This window comes from Narcine bancroftii, chromosome 3, assembly GCF_036971445.1.
Source record: "Narcine bancroftii isolate sNarBan1 chromosome 3, sNarBan1.hap1, whole genome shotgun sequence".
Lineage (NCBI taxonomy): Eukaryota > Metazoa > Chordata > Chondrichthyes > Torpediniformes > Narcinidae > Narcine > Narcine bancroftii.
In genome coordinates this window covers 81,617,927-81,637,456 of record NC_091471.1, presented here as the reverse complement: position 1 = coordinate 81,637,456, position 19,530 = coordinate 81,617,927, and the positions used below count along the sequence as shown (strand labels likewise).

General features: G+C 41.5%; 1 protein-coding gene and 1 long non-coding RNA gene across 9 annotated transcripts in view; one reads left to right on the top strand and one right to left on the bottom strand.

Annotated features, from left to right (window-relative positions):
- The window catches only part of LOC138757303 (interleukin-6 receptor subunit beta-like), a 163,346-nt gene that overhangs the window by 67,113 nt on the left and 76,703 nt on the right, over positions 1 to 19,530 (bottom strand). For 6 of the 8 annotated variants that reach the window (XM_069924402.1, XM_069924407.1, XM_069924401.1 and 3 more), the window contains 2 exons: positions 15,959 to 17,052; positions 2,024 to 2,092 (listed from right to left, as the gene is read on the bottom strand). In XM_069924402.1, coding sequence (XP_069780503.1) covers positions 2,024 to 2,092; positions 15,959 to 16,010 — 121 coding nt within the window. In that variant the 5' untranslated portion in view covers positions 16,011 to 17,052. The remainder of the gene's footprint in view (positions 1 to 2,023; positions 2,093 to 15,958; positions 17,053 to 19,530) is intronic. The other 2 variants (XM_069924406.1, XM_069924405.1) reach the window with 1 other exon arrangement.
- On the top strand, positions 346 to 10,762 carry LOC138757306 (uncharacterized). Its single transcript, XR_011353492.1, has 3 exons — positions 346 to 471; positions 2,362 to 3,870; positions 8,959 to 10,762. It is a non-coding gene; the product is annotated as an uncharacterized lncRNA (long non-coding RNA).

Genomic DNA, 19,530 nt, shown 5'->3' with positions numbered 1-19,530 from the left:
CTCGGGAGCCACCGAAGCATGAACTGGTGTTCAGACATTTACCTGAATAAAGCCTGTTGTACAGTCTTTCGAGATTTATGCTTGCCTGCTGCTGCCTCAGTGCACCACACCCTGTGACCTGCATAGGCTTTCTGCGGATTTTCTCCCACCCTCCAAAACATACAGGAATGGTAGATTAATGGGGGTAATTGGGCTTCACAGAGCCTGTGAAAAGATCTGGTAAAATAGCCTGGGTCATTTTATTGTATTAAAGGCTAAATATAACTCATTTTTATGTTGTCGTTGATGCTGCAACTTTTCTTCAAGTTAAATATCACCCAGTGTATCTCTAATTCTTATAGGCTGGAATCTTCAGCATATACAGAAGTAAGTGGTCACAAGCAACAATGGGATTATTTCAACTAAATTTGTTGCTCCTGGGAAAGGGAAAGAACATTCAGCCAGAGTTGTCCTTTCTTTGGTGTGATTGAGGTGAGATTCTGATAACAAGTAAATATCTGTGCACACCAGCTAGAAGCAGGTTTGAGGCCTCTGACCTGACACCCTGCAAATCAGTACATGTGAAAAATGGTTATTATATCCCAGTACGGAGAGCAGACAGGGAGGAAAAGGAAATTACAAATTAACTGCCAGACTTCTGTAATTTTGATGGTATCTATTCTCAGCATATTGCCACATAACACTCCCAGATCATGATGAGACATACACATTAAAATTCCTGAAATTGTGATGCTCCTGCCTGTATTCCACTCTCAATCTTTTTTTCCACTTTTACTTTCCTTCCACTGCTCACAACATTTTATCTTTGTTCTCACAGTTTTTAATTTTATACCATCTCTTTTTAATCTTATTTGAGCTGTTGTTCTCCCTTTTCATCTTGCTTTCTTATTCTTTTTCACTTCCTTTCTCAAACATTCCATGTTTCATTTCCTACTTCAATTTTACACAATATGAAAAGGTTTGAGTTTTTAACATATCTTTCAGATTTTCAGGATGATTCAGTTTACTGCCATGACATAATAATCTAACTGAATTAGACAAACATATAATTTGAGGATAAACAGGATAAGGAGCGTTATTGTCCTTGACTCTTATCATAGAATGATAAAGCACAGAAAACTGACATTCAGCCCATTATAGCTTTACCTCCCTCTACCTGAGCAATTCTTTATTCTATTTTGTCTTTCCTCATTCTTCCAACCAAAATGAAATCTCCTCACATTTGCTCTGCATTAAACTTCATCTGGCACATGTCTACCCATTTCACCAGCTTGTTGTTATCCTGTTATGACTCTTCTCAATTAACAATATAGCCAACTTTTGTGTCATCCACACATTTGGAAATTTAAGCTTGCACTCATATGTGCAGTTCATGTTTAGATCAAAAAAAGGTACCAGCCCCATTATCAATTCCTGAAGATCACAAATATAAATTTTCTTCTTGTTGTAAAAATAACCATTCACCGTGATGTCCTATTATCTAGCTAACTTCATGTCTATAGTTTCAATGTTTCTTTTATCCTTAATTGGCATGTTTTAAAGAGATGGCCATAGAAATTCTGGTATATGCAATATTGGTTATGATCGTTGCTTTAAAGCTATTCCTTTCTGAGGTGCAACAATGCTCATAGAGTTTGTGGAACCCTTAATTAAAGAGGCGCATACTCCTTTTGTCTACTGTAATTTGTTTAAATATGCTGTGTGTGGGCTTTATTTAACATTTGGAAAGTACAAAGATTTGATTCAGGTATTCAAAACTTGAAGGCAAAGGAAAAGACAATGGAAAACTGAAGGACGAGAAAGGCAAAGATGAAAGCACTGTAGAGTTCTTTGTGAGCAGAGTGTGCCCCAAAATAATGACAGAGGTGCCATGAATATATAAATAAAGAAATAAAGGCAGATATATGTATTGTTGAAACGATGTACATGGAAATATATGACAAATCAGTGGATAGGAAAGTGGTCACTATAGCTTTACATGAGTTTGTGCTCCTATTGCACATTCAATCTTTATAATTCTTACCTTCTATAATAAATGAACTTATTGCGAATATTACCCATGCCCAAGCAAAGACTGTCTTTTCTGTAGTAACTGGAAAATCAAAAACAAAAAATATGCTTAATGATTTGATCTTAATATTAAGATATTTGTTTTTGAACCATTAAACAATAAAAAGTAAGGAAACTCCTCACAACAGTCTCTTGAAATAAAATCTGAAACAATTACATCTGAAGCATTAAACCTCCAGAGAGGATGGTTGGATCACTTTGTATTATTACTAGCATTTTCTCTTTTAGTTTCAGATTCAATGAACCCATATAAACTGTATAAACGATTTCAGTTTCTTCTTTTCAATCCAGGGATGTGACAGGAATGGATGTGTTGGATTCAAGATCTTTGTAGGCTGGAAAACTTCAAGATTGATAGATGCTTCAAACCCACAAGGGCCAATATTCACTCGCTATCACTAACTACAGAAGATTACTGTGAACACTATCTAGTTTGTCTGGTCCTGTTCATTTAGAAATTCTTGTTCATTTTCATCTTTAGGACATAAAAGATTAACAATATTTTGAGAAATACTATTAAACATAGTGTAACAATATTAATATTTGGGGAGAATTTATAAGATTTGGAATCGGTCACATTTGAAAGACTAAAGAATTCACATTGCAGGATCTCTTGGAGAATGTACCTTACAAGGAGTTGTTAATTGAATTGACCATCATAAAATGCTTGACCATTGTCTTGCTGGAGTCATGCTGTCTAAAAGTACCCTTTCTGCAAAGTGCTCACAGAGGTCAATTCTGGATTGTTTACCTAACAACTTGAGAAGGGGGGGTGGGGGGTTTGCAAGACATGAGTCATATGCTCTCTTTGGAGTTTCAGTTAGAGAGAGAGAAAAGGGAAGCCCTCTCAGCTGGTGTGTGTGTATGTGACACGGTGCAATCCAGGAAGAACTGATGAAAAGTTCCAAAAACAGTGGATGCCTGGAAGTGTCTGATGTTTCTCTTGGAATAAGAGGAACAGAAGGAGCTCTGTTGTGACCTGAAAGAAAGAGGTTACCATCTTGTGAGAGATGAGTAAAAACTAATATGAAAATATGAAAGATGAAGAAAACTAGTATGTGTATATATGATTAATGAATAAAGCCAGTATGAATAGGATAAGGGGATAATAGAATGAAGGAAGTAAAGTTAGTCTGAATAAGATAAGGGTCTTCTAGCCTTACAGAATCAGCAAGTTCCGCATATGTAATTAGTAAGCCTTAAAACAGAATTAGCAAATTCTGCATATAAGAAGTTAGTAAACCCTGAAGGTCGGGAAGGTGTGAAGGACAAAGGCAGGTTTGTGAATAAGGACAATAAGGATAATGACATGATGGGACACCGACAGGATACCCCCTGGTCCTCCAAGTTCACAGAAACAGCACGCGGGCAGACAGGATTGCCTAATGCCAAACTCATCCAGGAGGCAGAAGAATGTAAGGGGGAGGGTACTTCTATACTGAAATAAACTGTATAAAAGTTGGGTGAGCCCCAGTGTATGTGTGTATTCCCAGGGTAAGGGGAAAGCACCCAACTTTGCATTGTTGTATAATAAATGTTCTTTGTTCTCAATTTTTCTCTCGAGCAATTTCTGTGAAGGTACTTCTGTTTCTCACAATTGGGGGCTCATCCAGGATCCCACTCCCTCCACTGACAGAGTGCCCAACGACGAGGGAAGATGCACCCCGGCTGATTCAGCTGGACTCACGGACGGCGGGTGACTGGTCAGTGGATGAAGCGAGTGATATCCGAGAAGAGGTATTGAGAACAAACGACGGGAGGACGTTAAGGAAGCATGCTAGGAATAGCTACTGGATCCCGGTAAGAGGAATTTTACTTACCTGTTAGTATGGGAGGTGCGAGTAGCATGTGAGATAGTCCTAATGAAGGATGGGATGATCAGATAACTAAGCAAAGTCCGTTAGGATTAATGCTATCTGATTGGGGTGCGGAGAGAACCCGCAGGAAAGACAAACAGACCATGATCAGGTATTGCTGTCTGGAATGGGTTAAAAACCCGATAAAAGGGAATTCGGTATATTGGCCAAAGTTCGGATCTGATGAGGACTGGATGTGTCAGGCACTGAACATCTGGCTCTATCAAAATCAAAGAGATAATATTGAGAGCAGAGAATATGCAGCCTGCTGGCTCAGTGGATCGGTTGATCAACTGGTTTTGAATGAAAAGGAATGTAAGGACAAGAAGCATGAGGAACCTTTTGTCCCTGAAACACAAGGATGGAATGTGTTACATTCCCTTCCTCCACCTTATGCTCCTCCTATGCCGGCTCCTATCTTTCCCCTCTCTCCAATGCTCTACCTTTCTTCACCTTCCCCTCCTCCCCCACAGCTAATGAAAGGAGAAGAAAGTACTAGATTACCACTTCAATTGACAAGAGGGGGAGGAGACTTTGATTCAAAACAGTGTGAGACCCTCCGGGAGGGAAGGGAAGAACCCTTTGATTCATTTCCCGGAGAGCAGGAACCTAGACATTATAAAGGAGAGGATAAGCCAGAAATTGACTGGATGAGACCTTTACGGGAAGTTCCCGAGGGAGGGGGTCTCGGTTCTGTAAATGTGCCCCTGACTAGTACGGTGCGTAACTTTAAGAGAGAAATTACCTCCCTGATAGAGGATCCTCAGTGATGTGCCGAACAATTAGATCAATTTTTGGGACCAAATATATATATACATGAGATGAGTTAACATCGATCTTTAGAGCTCTGCTCACTTTGGATGAACGTGGATGCTAGGCAGGGATTAGAGTCTGGGATAGGGAACACCAAGGGGGACCAGAGGCGATACCTGGGGAACTTAAATTCCCCCTGGCAAAACCAAATTGGGATAAGAATACTAATGATGGTCGCACATTAATGGAGGAATATAGGGTTAATCTGATAAAAGGAATCAAGGAATCTGTTCCAAAGGGACAGAATTTTAAGAAAGCATTTGAGGTTCCCCAAGGTCCCGAGGACACCCCCTCTGCATTTCTGAATAGATTGCGTACGGCCATACAGCAATATGGGGGTCTGGATATAGAATCCCCAGTGGGTGAATATTTGTTATTAACGGGCTTCATTACAAACTCAGCCCCAGACATTAGAAGGAAATTGCAGAAGACTGAGAATTGGCATGAACAGGGAATAACACAGCTTTTACAGATCGCACAAAGGACATACGTCCAGAGGTCTGAGGATAAACAGAAAGGAAAGGCTAAGATTTTGATGCAGGCAGTCAAGGAAGTCGTGGAGGGACAGCAAGGAAAGGGAAGGGGCGGTGTGCCAGCTCCTGGACGTTGGGAGGAGCGTCAGGAGTGGGGAAGTAGAGACCAGAGCAGAGGCAAGGGTAGAGGAGAATTCCGGGGACGACGACCATTCCCGGGACCCCATGGAGACCCTGGTAGGAATTGGGAAACAGGAGCATTAGTTTACTAGCATTGTAAAAAGGAGGGACATTTTAAGAGAGAATGCCCAATGCGAGCCAGGGAGACGCAATCTTACGCCCTGATGGAAGCAGATTATGAATAGGGGGGGTCACGGTTCTCAGTCAATACACACCGTGGGGCTGCACGGAGAACCATTGGTAAATTTAAGCATAGGACCCCACAGTGACAAGATGAACTTTTTAGTAGATACTGGGGCAGCCCGGTCTAGTATTTTACAACCACACGAGGGTGTTAAGATAGAGGGGACAGTGATGAATTTGGGAGGAGGAGGAAGAGATTTTACGGTCCCTGTATTAAGGGATGTAAGAATACAAATGGGAGAAAAGATAATAACAGAGGATATTTTACTAGTTCCCCAAGCTGGAGTTTGTTTGTTAGGACGAGATTTACAGGACCAATTGGCTATCGGCACCAGCCCACTGGAATCAGGTATCGGGGTTCAATTGTATGTATTAACCGAGGAGGATCGGGAACTAATAAATCTTGGAGTATGGGCAAAAAGAGGCAATAGAGGAGTGTTAGATATTCCTCCCCTGCAAGTTACTTTAAAAGATCCTGAGCAAGTAATTAGACGAAAACAGTACCCAATTCCTATGGCTGACCGTAAGGGGCTGCAGCCAGTAATTGACCAGTTGGTGAAAGATGGTATACTCGAACCTTGTATGTCACCTTTTAATACCCCAATTTTACCTGTCCAAAAACTAGACAGTACCTATCGATTAGTGCAGGACTTGAGGGAGCTGAACAAAATTATTCTCACCCATCACCCAGTTGTACCTAATCCCTATACGATAATGGGCAAAATCAAACTCCATAGTAAATGGTTTAGTGTGATTGACCTCAAAGATGCTTTTTGGACATGTTCGTTAGCAACGGAGAGCAGACACATGTTTGCCTTTGAATGGGAAAATCCTTTTACTGGACGCAAGAATCAATACCGGTGGATGGTCCTTCCCCAGGGCTTTACAGAATCACCAAATTTATTCGGCCAGGTCTTAGAACAAATACTAGACGAGGCTCCTCGGAGAGAGAATTGCCAGTTGATACAATATGTTGATGATTTGTTAATCACGGGAAAAACGTACAAATTAGTTAAACAGTATACTGTTGAAATTTTGAATTTTCTGGAGAATAAGGGTCTCAGGGTGAGCGAATCCAAATTACAATTTGTTCAATCAGAAGTTAAATACTTAGGTCATCTGGTGAGTGAGGGGACTAGGAAAATAAGTCCAGAGAGGATGTATGGTATTCTACAGATCCCACCTCCCAGGAATGCCCAAGAACTTAGGAAATTCCTTGGTTTAGTGGGATACTGTAGAATCTGGATTGAAAATTATTCTAGCCTGGTCAGATTTCTCTATGATAAACTCACGATTCTAGGGGGCGAAGCTGTTGTCTAGACAGAGGATGAGATTAAAGATTTTAACTTGGTGAAACAGCGCCTTATTAGTGCCCCAGTGTTGGCTTTACCCGACCTAAATAAGCCATTTGACCTATATACCAATGCGAAAGGAGGTGTGGCCACCAGAGTACTAACACAAGAGAGGGCAGGCTGTAGACCCCCAGTTGCTTTCCTGTCAAAAGTTTTAGACCCTGTTTGTCGTGTTTGGCCAGAATGTGTGCAAGCCATCGCAGCCACTGCTATTTTAGTTGAGGAAGGACAAAAGATTACGTTTGGTGCCCCGATGATAGTTCACACCCCTCACACAGTCCGCAATATTCTCTTACAACGTGCTGGAAGGTGGTTCACAGACTCTAGAATTTTAAAATATGAAGCGATCCTAATGGATAGGGATGATTTGACCCTGATTACGAATAAAGAACACAATCCAGCAGCTTTCTTGGTTTCTCCAAATTCTGACAATACCATAAATGATTTAGAGCATGTATGTTTAAAGGTAATAGATTTACAGACCAAAATTAGAGAGGATTTAAGCGATGAGCCTTTACAGGAGGGTGAAAGGTGGTTTATTGATGGATCTTCCTGTTGCATTGATGGCACTCGCTATAGCTATTGTAGTGGATGGGAAAGAAGGAGTGGTGATTGAAGCCAGTCGCCTTCCCAGTCATTGGTCAGCATAATCTTGTGAATTGTATGCCCTCTGTAGAGCTCTCCAGGGTCTAGAGAACAAGGTGGGCACGATCTACACAGACTCAAAGTACGCTTTTGGTGTAGTGCACACCTTTGGGAAGATCTGGAAAGAGGGGGGAATGATAACTAGGAAAGGACAAAAGTTGCTCCATGAAAACTTAATTGTCCAATCTCTAGATGCTCTTACATTACCTGAGGAAATAGCTGTAGTTCATGTACGGAGCCATCAAAGTGGTGACAGTGCTGAAGCACAGGGGAACAGACAGGCAGATGCAGCTGCCAAACAGGCTGCGCTCACGGAAAAAATAGACATGCAGCTGTTACTGCCCACCCCATATGAGGTTCAAAAGACTCCCATCTTTTCACGGGAAGAGGAGGTTTACATGAAGGACCATGGAATGCGTCAAACTGTTGATGGGTTTTGCTGGACGGCAGAAGGACGCCAAGTGCTGAACAAAGCCTTGGCTCGGCAAATTATTGATCAGCTCCACCAGCAGACACACTGGGGAACACAGGCACTTGTGGATACTTTTGTACGGTCTTTTCATTGCTCGGGAATATACACTATAGCCAAGCAGAGTACTCGGGGTAGTCCAATCTGTTAGAGAGTAAATAAGAAAGTTATGCACCAGGTAATGCCTGGCGGTCGCGATATAGCTGTACGTCCGTTTCAACGGATACAAATTGATTTTACGGAATTACCTAAGATAGGGGTTAACAAATACCTCCTGGTGATGGTAGATCATTTCACACATTGGGTTGAGGCTTTCCCGACCCCTAATGATCGTGCCAGCACCGTTATCAGGATACTACTGGAGTCTGTGATTCCAAGATATGGTATGATTCAAACCACTGACTCAGATCAAGGTACACATTTTACCTCTCAGGTACTCCAGGGTGTGTGTAAAATACTGGGAATAGATTGGCAGCTACATACCCCATGGCACCCCCAGAGCTCAGACCATGTTGAACGAATGAATCGGACCTTGAAAAATCAGCTCACTCGATTTCATGAGGAAACTGGCCTCTCCTGGATTAAATGCTTACCCTTAGCTTTAATTAGGACTCGCACAGCTCCTCGTAAGGACCTTGCTGTCTCACCATATGAAATGATGTTTGGTCTTCCTTACATGGGATTCCACACTGATACCCCTATCCCTGAGGCTAATGACCAATACATATCTAAATATTTACAGGGAATTTCTATTTCTCTGTATGACTTCTGACGGAAGGGTTTATTAGCTCAAACCCAACCCCTGGAGTTTCCTATTCATTCTATTAAACCTGGTTATTGGGTATACGTAAAAGCATAGCAAGATCACCAACTAAAACCTGTCTGAGATGGCCCCTATTGTGTACTTTTGATTACAGACACTGCCGTGCTAATGAAAGAAAAGGGATGGACCACATCCAACGAATTAATCGAGCTACTGAACCACAGACTAACGACATTGATAATCTACCTTCCACCTGGCGTGCAATCCTTCATCCTTCTGATCTGAAAGTTACACTATACCGGGAAAAAGTGGTGTAATGTTGTTTTTACCATTTGCTGTTTTGTTTACTTGTTGGTTCCCAATTTTTGGGAAATCACCAAATTGCTCACAATATATTAAGTCCTCCTGGAATAGGGGCAGCAGAGGTGACAATTATTTACCTTTGGAATGCAGACAGGGTGCAGGTATAGAGTATAGTCATAGTGGGGTACCTTATTTAGTATGGGTTAATATAGGATCCCAACATGGACCAGGGGAACAGAACGACCCAAGGGGAGTAGATTTGATTTGTATTTTGGCCTCTACAGGTATTAAAAAGAGGAGTTTTAAAGAGATAGCACAAAGAAGATGGTGGGACAATGACAGACAGAATGTTAGTCAGGATTGTACATGTAGCAGACATAGAGTGAATACATATGCTAATGTTCACAGACAGGCTGCAACTCACAGGTTCAGTGACAAGAAACCCCCCTCCCCAACTTGGTCTCCTGTAAATCATCCTTTGGGTCACACAGACATTCGGAATGTTAAGAACCACCACTGTAAGGGGAGTTCCAGTTGTAAATGACGACATAAGCTGCTCCAGAACACTACAGCTGCTTGGCATTTAAATCATTTAATCAGACTCCAGGCAGCCTTGGAGATCATCACCGTACAGACAGCGATTGCCCTGAATTTATGGGCTGAAGAAAGACGACAGATACGAGCCACAGTTCAACAAAACCGCCTGGCTCTCGATTACTCGTTGGCTGCTGAAGGCAGCGTTAGTGAAAGACTAATTAATGACAATGCTCACAACGGTCAGGCGGTTAAAGGCACTTCTTCAGGAGTTCGAAAATCTTCCCATGCCCAGGTTCAGACTTGGCAACCTCGGTCCGGTGTGGGATGGACTAGACTTTTTATTGGTAACTGGGGTCTGATACCCACAGCCCTTATAGCAGCTGGACTCGCTATTCTGGCCATTATGGTGCTCCCCTGCCTAAAGACGTGTGCAGTATTTAATTCAACGGACCCCTCATCAGATCACTATAACCCAAAGGATGTATGTTTCCCAAATTCTGTCTGATGATGCTGAGACTGCAGTTCATTTACTGACTCGCTGGGAAAAAGACCAAGTTACATTCCAGTTGAGAATTCACAAAGCGTAGCTAAAAGAAAAGTGAGGATTGTGAGAGATGAGTAAAACTAATATGAAAATATGAAAGATGAAGAAAACTAGTATGTGGATATATGTGTCATGAATAAAGCCAGTATGAATAGGATAAGGATAGATAATAGAATGTAGGAAGTAAAGTTAGTCTGAATAAGATAAGGGTCTTCTTGCCTTTTAGACAGAATTAGCAAGTTCTGCATATAAGAAGTTAGTAAGCCCTGAGGGTCAGGAAGGTGTGAAAGACAAAGGCAGGTTTGTGAATAAGGACAATATGGACAATGACATGATGGGACACCGACAGGATACCCCCCTGGTCCTCCAAGTTCACAGAAACAGCACGCGGGCAGACAGGATTGCCTAATGCCAAACTCATCCAGGAGGCAGAAGAATGTAAGGGGGAGGGTACTTCTATACTGAAATAAACTGTATAAAAGTTGGGTGAGCCCCAGTGTATGTGTGTATTCCCAGGGTAAGGGGAAAGCACCCAACTTTGCATTGTTGTATAATAAATGTTCTTTGTTCTCAATTTTTCTCTCGAGCAATTTCTGTGAAGGTACATCTGTTTCTCACAATCTGAAAAACCCTAATGGGGCAAGTTTCATTAACGAGACATTGAGGTGACTAATGTTGGTACCTCAGTTCTGGAAGTCCTGGAACAACAAATCTCTCTCTGCAAATCTACAAGAACCTTCCTGAGCAGTAAATATTTATCTTTCAAGCACCAAAGCCTGGTGAACTTTATACATGTTAAATTCTGTGCACAGTATGGTGATTGCCTGCAACCAGAGAACTTGGAAGAAGAAGTGAAATTGAACTTTGAACCAAATAACTTTTCTTAAATACACACACACACATTGCATACACATGCACTTAGAATTAGAAGGGGGTAATTTGGGTTAGTATAGTAACCATCCTCAACCAATGGTCAGAACACTTCCAATCTCTTTTCAGTGCCAACCGCTCAGTCCAAGAATCCGCCTTGCTCCAACTCCCTCAACAGCCCTTAAGGCTAGAGCTGGATGAGGCATATAAGGCAATTGAACAATTGAAAAGTGGCAAAGCAGCAGGTATGGATGGAATCCCCCCAGAGGTCTGGAAGGCTGGCGGCAAAACTCTGCATGCCAAACTGCATGAGTTATTCAAGCTCTGCTGGGACCAAGGAAAGCTGCCTCAGGACCTTCGTGATGCCATCATCATCACCCTGAACAAAAACAAAGGCAAAAAATCAGACTGCTCAAACTACAGGGGAATCACGCTGCTCTCCATTGCAGGTAAAATTTTCGCTAGGATTCTCCTAAATAGAATAATACCTAGTGTCGCCGAAAATGTTCTCCCAGAATAACAGTGCGGCTTTCGCGCAAACAGAGGAACTACTGACATGGTCTTTGCCCTCAGACAGCTCCAAGAAAAGTGCAGAGAACAAAACAAAGGATTCTACATCACCTTTGTGACCTCACCAAAGCCTTCGACACCGTGAGTAGGAAAGGGCTTTGGCAAATACTAGAGCGCCTCGGATGCCCCCCAAAGTTCCTCAACATGGTTATCCAACTGCACGAAAACCAACAAGGTCGGGTCAGATACAGCAATGAGCTCTCTGAACCCTTCTCCATTAACAATGGCGTGAAGCAAGGCTGCGTTCTCGCACCAACACTCTTTTCAATCTTCTTCAGCATGATGCAGAACCAAGCCATGAAAGACCCCAACAATGAAGACGCTGTTTACATCTGGTACCGCACGGATGGCAGTCTCTTCAATCTGAGGCGCCTGCAAGCTCACACCAAGACACAAGAGAAACTTGTCCGTGAACTACTCTTTGCAGATGATGCCGCTTTAGTTGCCCGTTCAGAGCCAGCTCTTCAGCGCTTGACATCCTGTTTTGCGGAAACTGCCAAAATGTTTGGCCTGGAAGTCAGCCTGAAGAAAACTGAGGTTCTCCATCAGCCAGCTCCCCACCATGACTACCAGCCCCCCCACATCTCCATCGGGTACACAAAACTAAAAACGGTCAACCAGTTTGCCTATCTCGGCTGCACGATTTCATCGGATGCAAGGATCGACAATAAGATAGACAACAGACTCACCAAGGCAAATAGCGCCTTTGGAAGACTACACAAAAGAGTCTGGAAAAACAACCAACGGAAAAACCTCACAAAGATTAGCGCATACAGAGCCGTTGTCATACCCACACTCCTGTTCGGCTCCGAATCATGGGTCCTCTACCGGCATCACCTACGGCTCCTAGAACGCTTCCACTAGCGTTGTCTCCGCTCCATCCTCAACATTCATTGGAGCGACTTCATCTCCAACATCGAAATACTCAAGATGGCAGAGGCCGACAGCATCAAATCCACGGTCTGAAGATCAAACTGCGCTGGGTAAGTCACGTCTCCAGAATGGAGGACCATCGCCTTCCCAAGATCGTGTTATATGGCGAGCTCTCCACTGGCCACCGAGACAGAGGTGCACCAAAGAAGAGGTACAAGGACTGCCTAAAGAAAGCTCTTGGTGCCTGCCACATTGACCATCACCAGTGGGCTGATATTGCCACAGTTCGGCGGGCAGCAACCTCCTTTGAAGAAGAGCGCAGAGCCCACCTCACTGTCAAAAGACAAAGGAGGAAAACCCAACACCCAACCCCAACCCACCAATTTTCCTTTGCAACCGCTGCAACCGTGTCTGCCTGTCCCGCATCAGACTTGTCAGCCACAAATGAGCCTGCAGCTGACGTGGACATTACCCCTCCATAAATCTTCATCCGCGAAGTCAAGCCAAAGAAGAAAGAACAAAAGTATAGATTTAAGTTAAAGTCTGATTCTATTTTCATGTTTGAAGTTGATTAAAAAATAACTTTTGTTTTGAAAGCCACTTGTCTTGGTGAATGTCTATTGCTTCTGGGTTTGGGAGTCCTTTGGGCTCGGAACAATAGGAAGAATTAGATAGACAAGACCAAAGACAACTCTCTATCAATCTGGTAGTCAGATAACACAACAACCATGTTGCTGGTGAATCAAGCCTAACAGTCTTGCTTCACAAGACCCAGACTTTCAGTGGTGGAAAGCTCTCAAACATTCTGTACTTACAGTCCTTAATTTATTGGATTACTCATTACACTGGGATCTAAGATTAAAATTTCTAGTGCATTTGCTGTTGGTAGATTTAGATTTTTTTGTTAATGAATTGTGATTAGAAATCTTCAAAAAACAATCATGAAATAATTCATGTGACTTGATAATAACATATGTTAAAACATCACGGAACATCATCTGTGGTACTGAGATAAAGTTGGACTTCTTACAGCAGATATTACCTTCAGCATGTAGCGAGAAGTTAAAGATATCCCTGAATACCATCGGCAGCTGGTTTACATGAGTTTTGAGGACGCAGTCAGAGAGGAACTCCATCCGGACCAGCCACTTGGCATGGAATGAATAATTAAAATTCCAATTTAATTATTAATTCCGTGGAAATAATGTCAATATCCAGTTGGCTTATATTTTCATCCCTTTCTCCTTTGCTCTTCATTATATTGATTCTTATTAAAGAACCATTTTATCTGTGGTGTTATGTTGAAGTCCTGTGGCTGTTTGTGAATTTAGACAGTGTGGTTTGGCTTATTTATCATGGAATACATCACATTCCTGTTTTCATCTTTGCAAATTTATTCTTTCCAGCAATTAGTGGAAAGCCAATTAATATGTTCTTTCCATCTTCCAACCTTTTGATCTATCTGACATCAATTGAGTCTCAGTCTGGTTTTTATGGAGTGTAAACTGAAGTTCATCAACACCAAGATTTCAGGATCCACATAAGCTGATGCGTTGAGGCTAACGAATATATTGAGGGTAATGTACTGCTACGATCCCTGAGGACCCCAAAACCTAGCAGCAATAGGTATTCACCAATGCAAATTGTTATTTAAACAAAAGTTGCTTTTAATTACCTTTAAACATGAAAACAGAATCACACTTTAAATTATCACTATTGGCTTACTTAACCTAACTTAACCCCCTTCTAATTCTAAGTGCACATGTATGTAATGTGTGTGTGTAAGTTCAGAAAAGTTCTTTGATTCACAGCCCAATCTCACTTCTCATTCCTCCAAGTTTACTGGTTGCAGGCAATTCTTGTACTGTGCACAGAATTTAACAGTTATAAAGTTCACCAGGCGTTGGTGCTTGAAAGGTAAATGGTTACTGCTCAGGAAAGTTCTTGTCAGTTTTCAGAGAGAGATTTGTTGTTCCAGGACACCCACAAATGATTTACTTCCATTAGCCACTTCAGTGTCTTGCCAAAGTAACTTGCCCCATCAGGGGTCTCCAGAGTTCATTTTTCTTTCTCTTATTTCAAGTGAAACATTAGGCAGCCAGTCCTTTCCTTTTGCATGAACCACAAAGGATGAACTAAGCACTCACAACCCATTTTCCAAATGGGGTTTCCACAAGCTTGCCAGCTTGTCCTGTTCCAGTTGCAGATGCTGCTGCTGACTGTAAAACTGTAGAACTGATCTGTGTGTGTGTGTCATTAGTGAAGTCTCTTGGGCACTCTCCAAAACTTTTTCAAAGGCTCTGAGCCCCTGACATGTCAAGCATTAGCAGAGCTCCAGTATTTTAAATAAGATCTGTTTTACTGTGTTTGTATGCGACCTACACTAAATTCCTCCCCCAATTTATCTCTCAAAACATGTCTATATTCTGTCACAGTACATTGCGTGACATTTCTGAATTCAGACCTTGCTCTCATTGCAGTAATCTACTAAACTAGTGTAACTTCCTATTTTCAGTTCATATTTTTGGTTCTGTTCAACATTTTTAATTTTTAACCAAATAATAATTTTCAATCAAAAGAGACATAACTAGAGTGCTGCTAAAGTGAAATTTTGAATTTATAACTTTTAAGGTCATTTAAACATAAAAATTTACCACTATCGAGCAATAGTAAAACCACTGACAAGTAATTCTCTCAAACAGATTTGTTAAATAGTGTACATTACATTCTGAAGCAAAATAAATAAAAATGTCAATTTTGATTAGTTTGCCTTTAATTGCAGGAGAGAATGTAATCCAGAACTCTTCCAGCCTTCGGAAATGTTATTTCAGTTTATGTCATTTGAAACAAATAAATAAATCAAGCCAAGCACTAATCTACAAATAAAAATGGAAAAATATGAAAAAGCTCAGCAGTTTCGGCCATATTTGTGGTAAGAGAAACACAAATGCAGCCTGACCTGCTGAGTATTTCTAGTATTTATTATTTTGATTGCAGATTTCCTACATCTGCAGTTGTTTGACTAATCAACAAATATTTGAATTTGAATAGCAGCCTGAACTTTGCTCATGTTCTACAGTTCCAATTATTTTCAACATTACACCTATGAGCTTATGCATCTACAGTTCTACACTACTGAAATAATTGTAGGATTACTCAGGAGGTCGGTGACTAAACCAGCTCCCCAACCAGGCTTGCCTGGTGCGGAGGGTGGCTAGACACCCTGCAGGATGAAAAACAAGACTTGTCAAAGGTCGGATGAACCCTCTTGTAGAGTCAATGGCCATCTAGCAAACACTTGTTGTGAAGCATGGAAAGGGCATCCCTTGCATCAAAGCTTGGTCTGCCCATTCACTGTAACAAAACTTCCCCCAGTCATCTTGGACTGCACCCTACCATTGGATCTGGGAGGGGATGTCAAAAGGGTGGGTCTGGACCTGCGCAACCACCTACTCACCTAAATCCAAACATGCCCACGCTGTTCCTTTTTGAGGAGTGGGGTATCGCATATCAACTCCACAAACTGACTGAAAGGAACCATTATCATCCTATGGGATGGATAGCCAGAAGAAGAAGGATAATTCTGCATCTGTATGGTCTATTGTCAAGAAGATCAGTTGACTAGGTTAACAGGTATTTGATATTGAAAGACACACAAGATTAATACTGGAATCTCTTCTAATTATCAGCTTAATTTATCCTTAATCTTTGGCATTATTATTTGTACACCAAACTGTTTAAACCTGTGATAATTGCACCTTGACTTTTATTATTATTAATCAAACAATGTTAAGTCAATTGTTAATACATCCAGAACAAACTAAAAAAAATTCATTGAACCTTAGTCTATTGTGTGAGACTTATAGTTGATTTCATTTGAGTTTAGCTTTGGATATTTCTGATGAACTGATAAGGAGACAAAAACAGGAACTTTTACATTGTCTTACAAATGTACACAACAGCATCAAGCTGTTTCAGAAGTTCCTGAATACACAGCACTTGGGTCAAACCCTATTCTGGAGAACAATTGCAAAGACTTTTCCTTATGTGCCCACATGACAACTTTAGACATATAGGTGACTGCAAATGTTGGAACCTGAGCCTAAACACAATCTGATGGAGGAACTAAGAAGGTCAAGCAGCATTGGTAGGAGGAAAAGAATGGTCAACATTGTGGACCGGATTCCTTCATCAGTACTTTTGATCTAAACCTTGTGAATTTTATATGCCTCATTGATCCCCAGCCAGGTATAATTTTGCAATTTATCACTTACAGTTTTTATTTTATTATAAATATGATCCCTGACCTTGTTTTTTTACAGGAAAAGATACAAAGGAAAACAGTTTGCTCTCTTAAAATTCCCCAACATAATTTTCCCTTGCAAGCCAAAAATTGTATAAAATCTCCACAAGAGACCATGGGTTCTCACACCCAGCAGGAAATCCAAGGTTTTTCTCTGATGGTTTCCCTTGGCCTCAGAGCTCTCTTGTGAGGCGCCAAACTCAGTTCCAACACTGTTACAGCCAGTCTCTTCATCGTCTCACAGTCAACTAGCATGAAAAACAAAGAGTGAATTACTACCTAAAATTCCCCTGAAAAATACTGCAGCACATATTTTTTCACAGTTGCCCTCATCACTGGAGAGGTGAGTGCAGTGATTATCAGCACAAATCTGGGATGTTTGCCATGATCAGTTAGAGCTCTGCTGCACTGGGTTCAATACAGACTTAGGGTAATATCTATTCGGAGTTTGTATTGTGACAAGCCCAGAGGACCCCAAAACCCAGCAGCAATAGATATTCACCAAAACAAATGGTTACTTAAACAAAAGTTGATTTTAATTATCTTTAAACATGAAAACAGAATCACACTTTAACTTATCACTATTGACTTACTAAACCTAACTTAATCCCCTTCTAATTCTAAGCACACGTACATGTAATACATGTCTAAGTTCAGAAAAGTTATTTGATTCACAGTCCAATCTCACTTCTCATTCCTCCAAGTTCACTGGTTGCAGGCAATTCTTATACTGTGCACAGAATTTAACATTTTTGAAGTTCACCAGGCTTTGGTGCTTGAAAGGTAAATGGTTACTGCTCAGGAAGGTTCTTGTCGGTTTTCAGAGAGAGATTTGTTGTGCGATGGACACCCAGTCACTCCAGTGTCTTGTTGATGAAACTCACCCCCTTCAGGGTTCTCCAGATGATAACCTCTTTTTTTCAGCTCACCACCGTGTTCTTTTTTGTTTCTCTTATTCCAAGTGAAACTTAGACAGCCAGTACTCTCCTCTTGCATGAGCCACAAGGGCTTTGACCAGGCCATCTTTCCATAAGCATTCCAGCTAGTCCTGTTCCAGTCCCAGCTGCTGTTACTGACTGTAACTGTGCAGAACTGATCTGTGTGTGTGTCTCTCTCCCTCCCTCACTGAGAGAATGCCTGTTTGACTCTCTCTGCTTGCAAAACCACATGACCCTCTTAGAACAGCAAGCTCTACTCCAGACAGAGGCGGCTCCGACAAGATCTTTCATCTGTTGCCTTTTGTAAACAACAATCCATTAGTGAAGTCTCTTGAGAACTCTTCAAAGCTCTTGCAAAAGCTGTTGCAAAACCTGTGGAACTGATATGTCTAGCATGGGGAAGATCTCCAGTATTTTAAATAAGATCTGTTTTAAAGTGTTTGCATGTGACCTACTCTAACAAACCTTTCCCAATTTATCTCCCAAAAACATATCTATATACTCTGTCAGAGTATGTTTACCCTATGATCACATATGTTTGACCAGATACTCCAGTTTCATGTCATATCCTGAGCATGTGCTGCTATATTCATTAGTTCCTATAAAATGCCCTTAGGAAAGGTGAGTGCCAGGAGAATCAGGAGAAAGTTGTTGGGCATGTGAAAGAAAATATAAGGAAATGAGCAGGAGTATGTGATGGGATTCTCTCAGGAGTTGCATAGATTCAATGGGCAGAATAGCCTCCTTCAATATCACAATTAAATATGATGTACCATGAGATGTGACCCTCTTTAAGAACCCCAGCTCTAAAAGAAAATAGTGACATGACAAACGTAATTCCAGCATCCCCATAATGGTTCAGGATGACAGATTTCCATGACATTCAACAGAACCATATAACCATATAAACATATAACCACTTACAGCACAGAACAGGCCAGTTCGGCCCTACTAGTCCATGCCGTAACAAATTCCCACCCTCCTAGTCCCACTGACCAGCACCTGGTCCATACCCCTCCAGTCCACTCCTATCCATGTAACTATCCAGTCTATCCTTAAATGTAACCAATGATCCCGCCTCAACCACATCTGTCGGAAGCTCATTCCACATCCCTACCACCCTTTGCGTAAAGAAATTTCCCCTCGTTCCCTTTATAATTTTCCCCCTTCAATCTTAAACCATGCCCTCTAGTTTGAATCTCCCCCACTCTTAATTGAAAAAGCCTATCCACATTTACTCTGTCTGTCTCTTTTAAAATCTTAAACACCTCTATCAAGTCCCCCCTCAATCTTCTAAGCTCCAGAGAAAAAAGCCCCAGTCTGCACAACCTTTCCCTGTAACTCAAACCTTGAAATCCTGTCAACATTCTTGTGAACCTTCTCTTTCCTATAATTTGGTGACCAAAACTGTACACAGTACTCCAAATTTGGCCTCACCAATGCCTTGTACAATTTCATCATAACCTCCCTACTCTTGAATTCAATACTCCAATTTATGAAGGCCAACATTCCAAATGCCTTCTTCACCACACCATCTACCTGAGTATCAGCCTTGAGGGTACTATTTACCACAACTCCTAAATCCCTTTGTTGCTCTACACATCTCAATAGCCTACCATTTAATGCATATGATCTATTTAGATTTGTCTTTCCAAAATGTAACACCTCACACTTATCTGTATTAAATTCCATCAGCCATTTCTCAGCCCACACCTCCAGCCTTCCTAAATCGCCTTTTAATCTACAGTAATCTTCCTCACTGTCCACAACACCACCAATCTTTGTAAC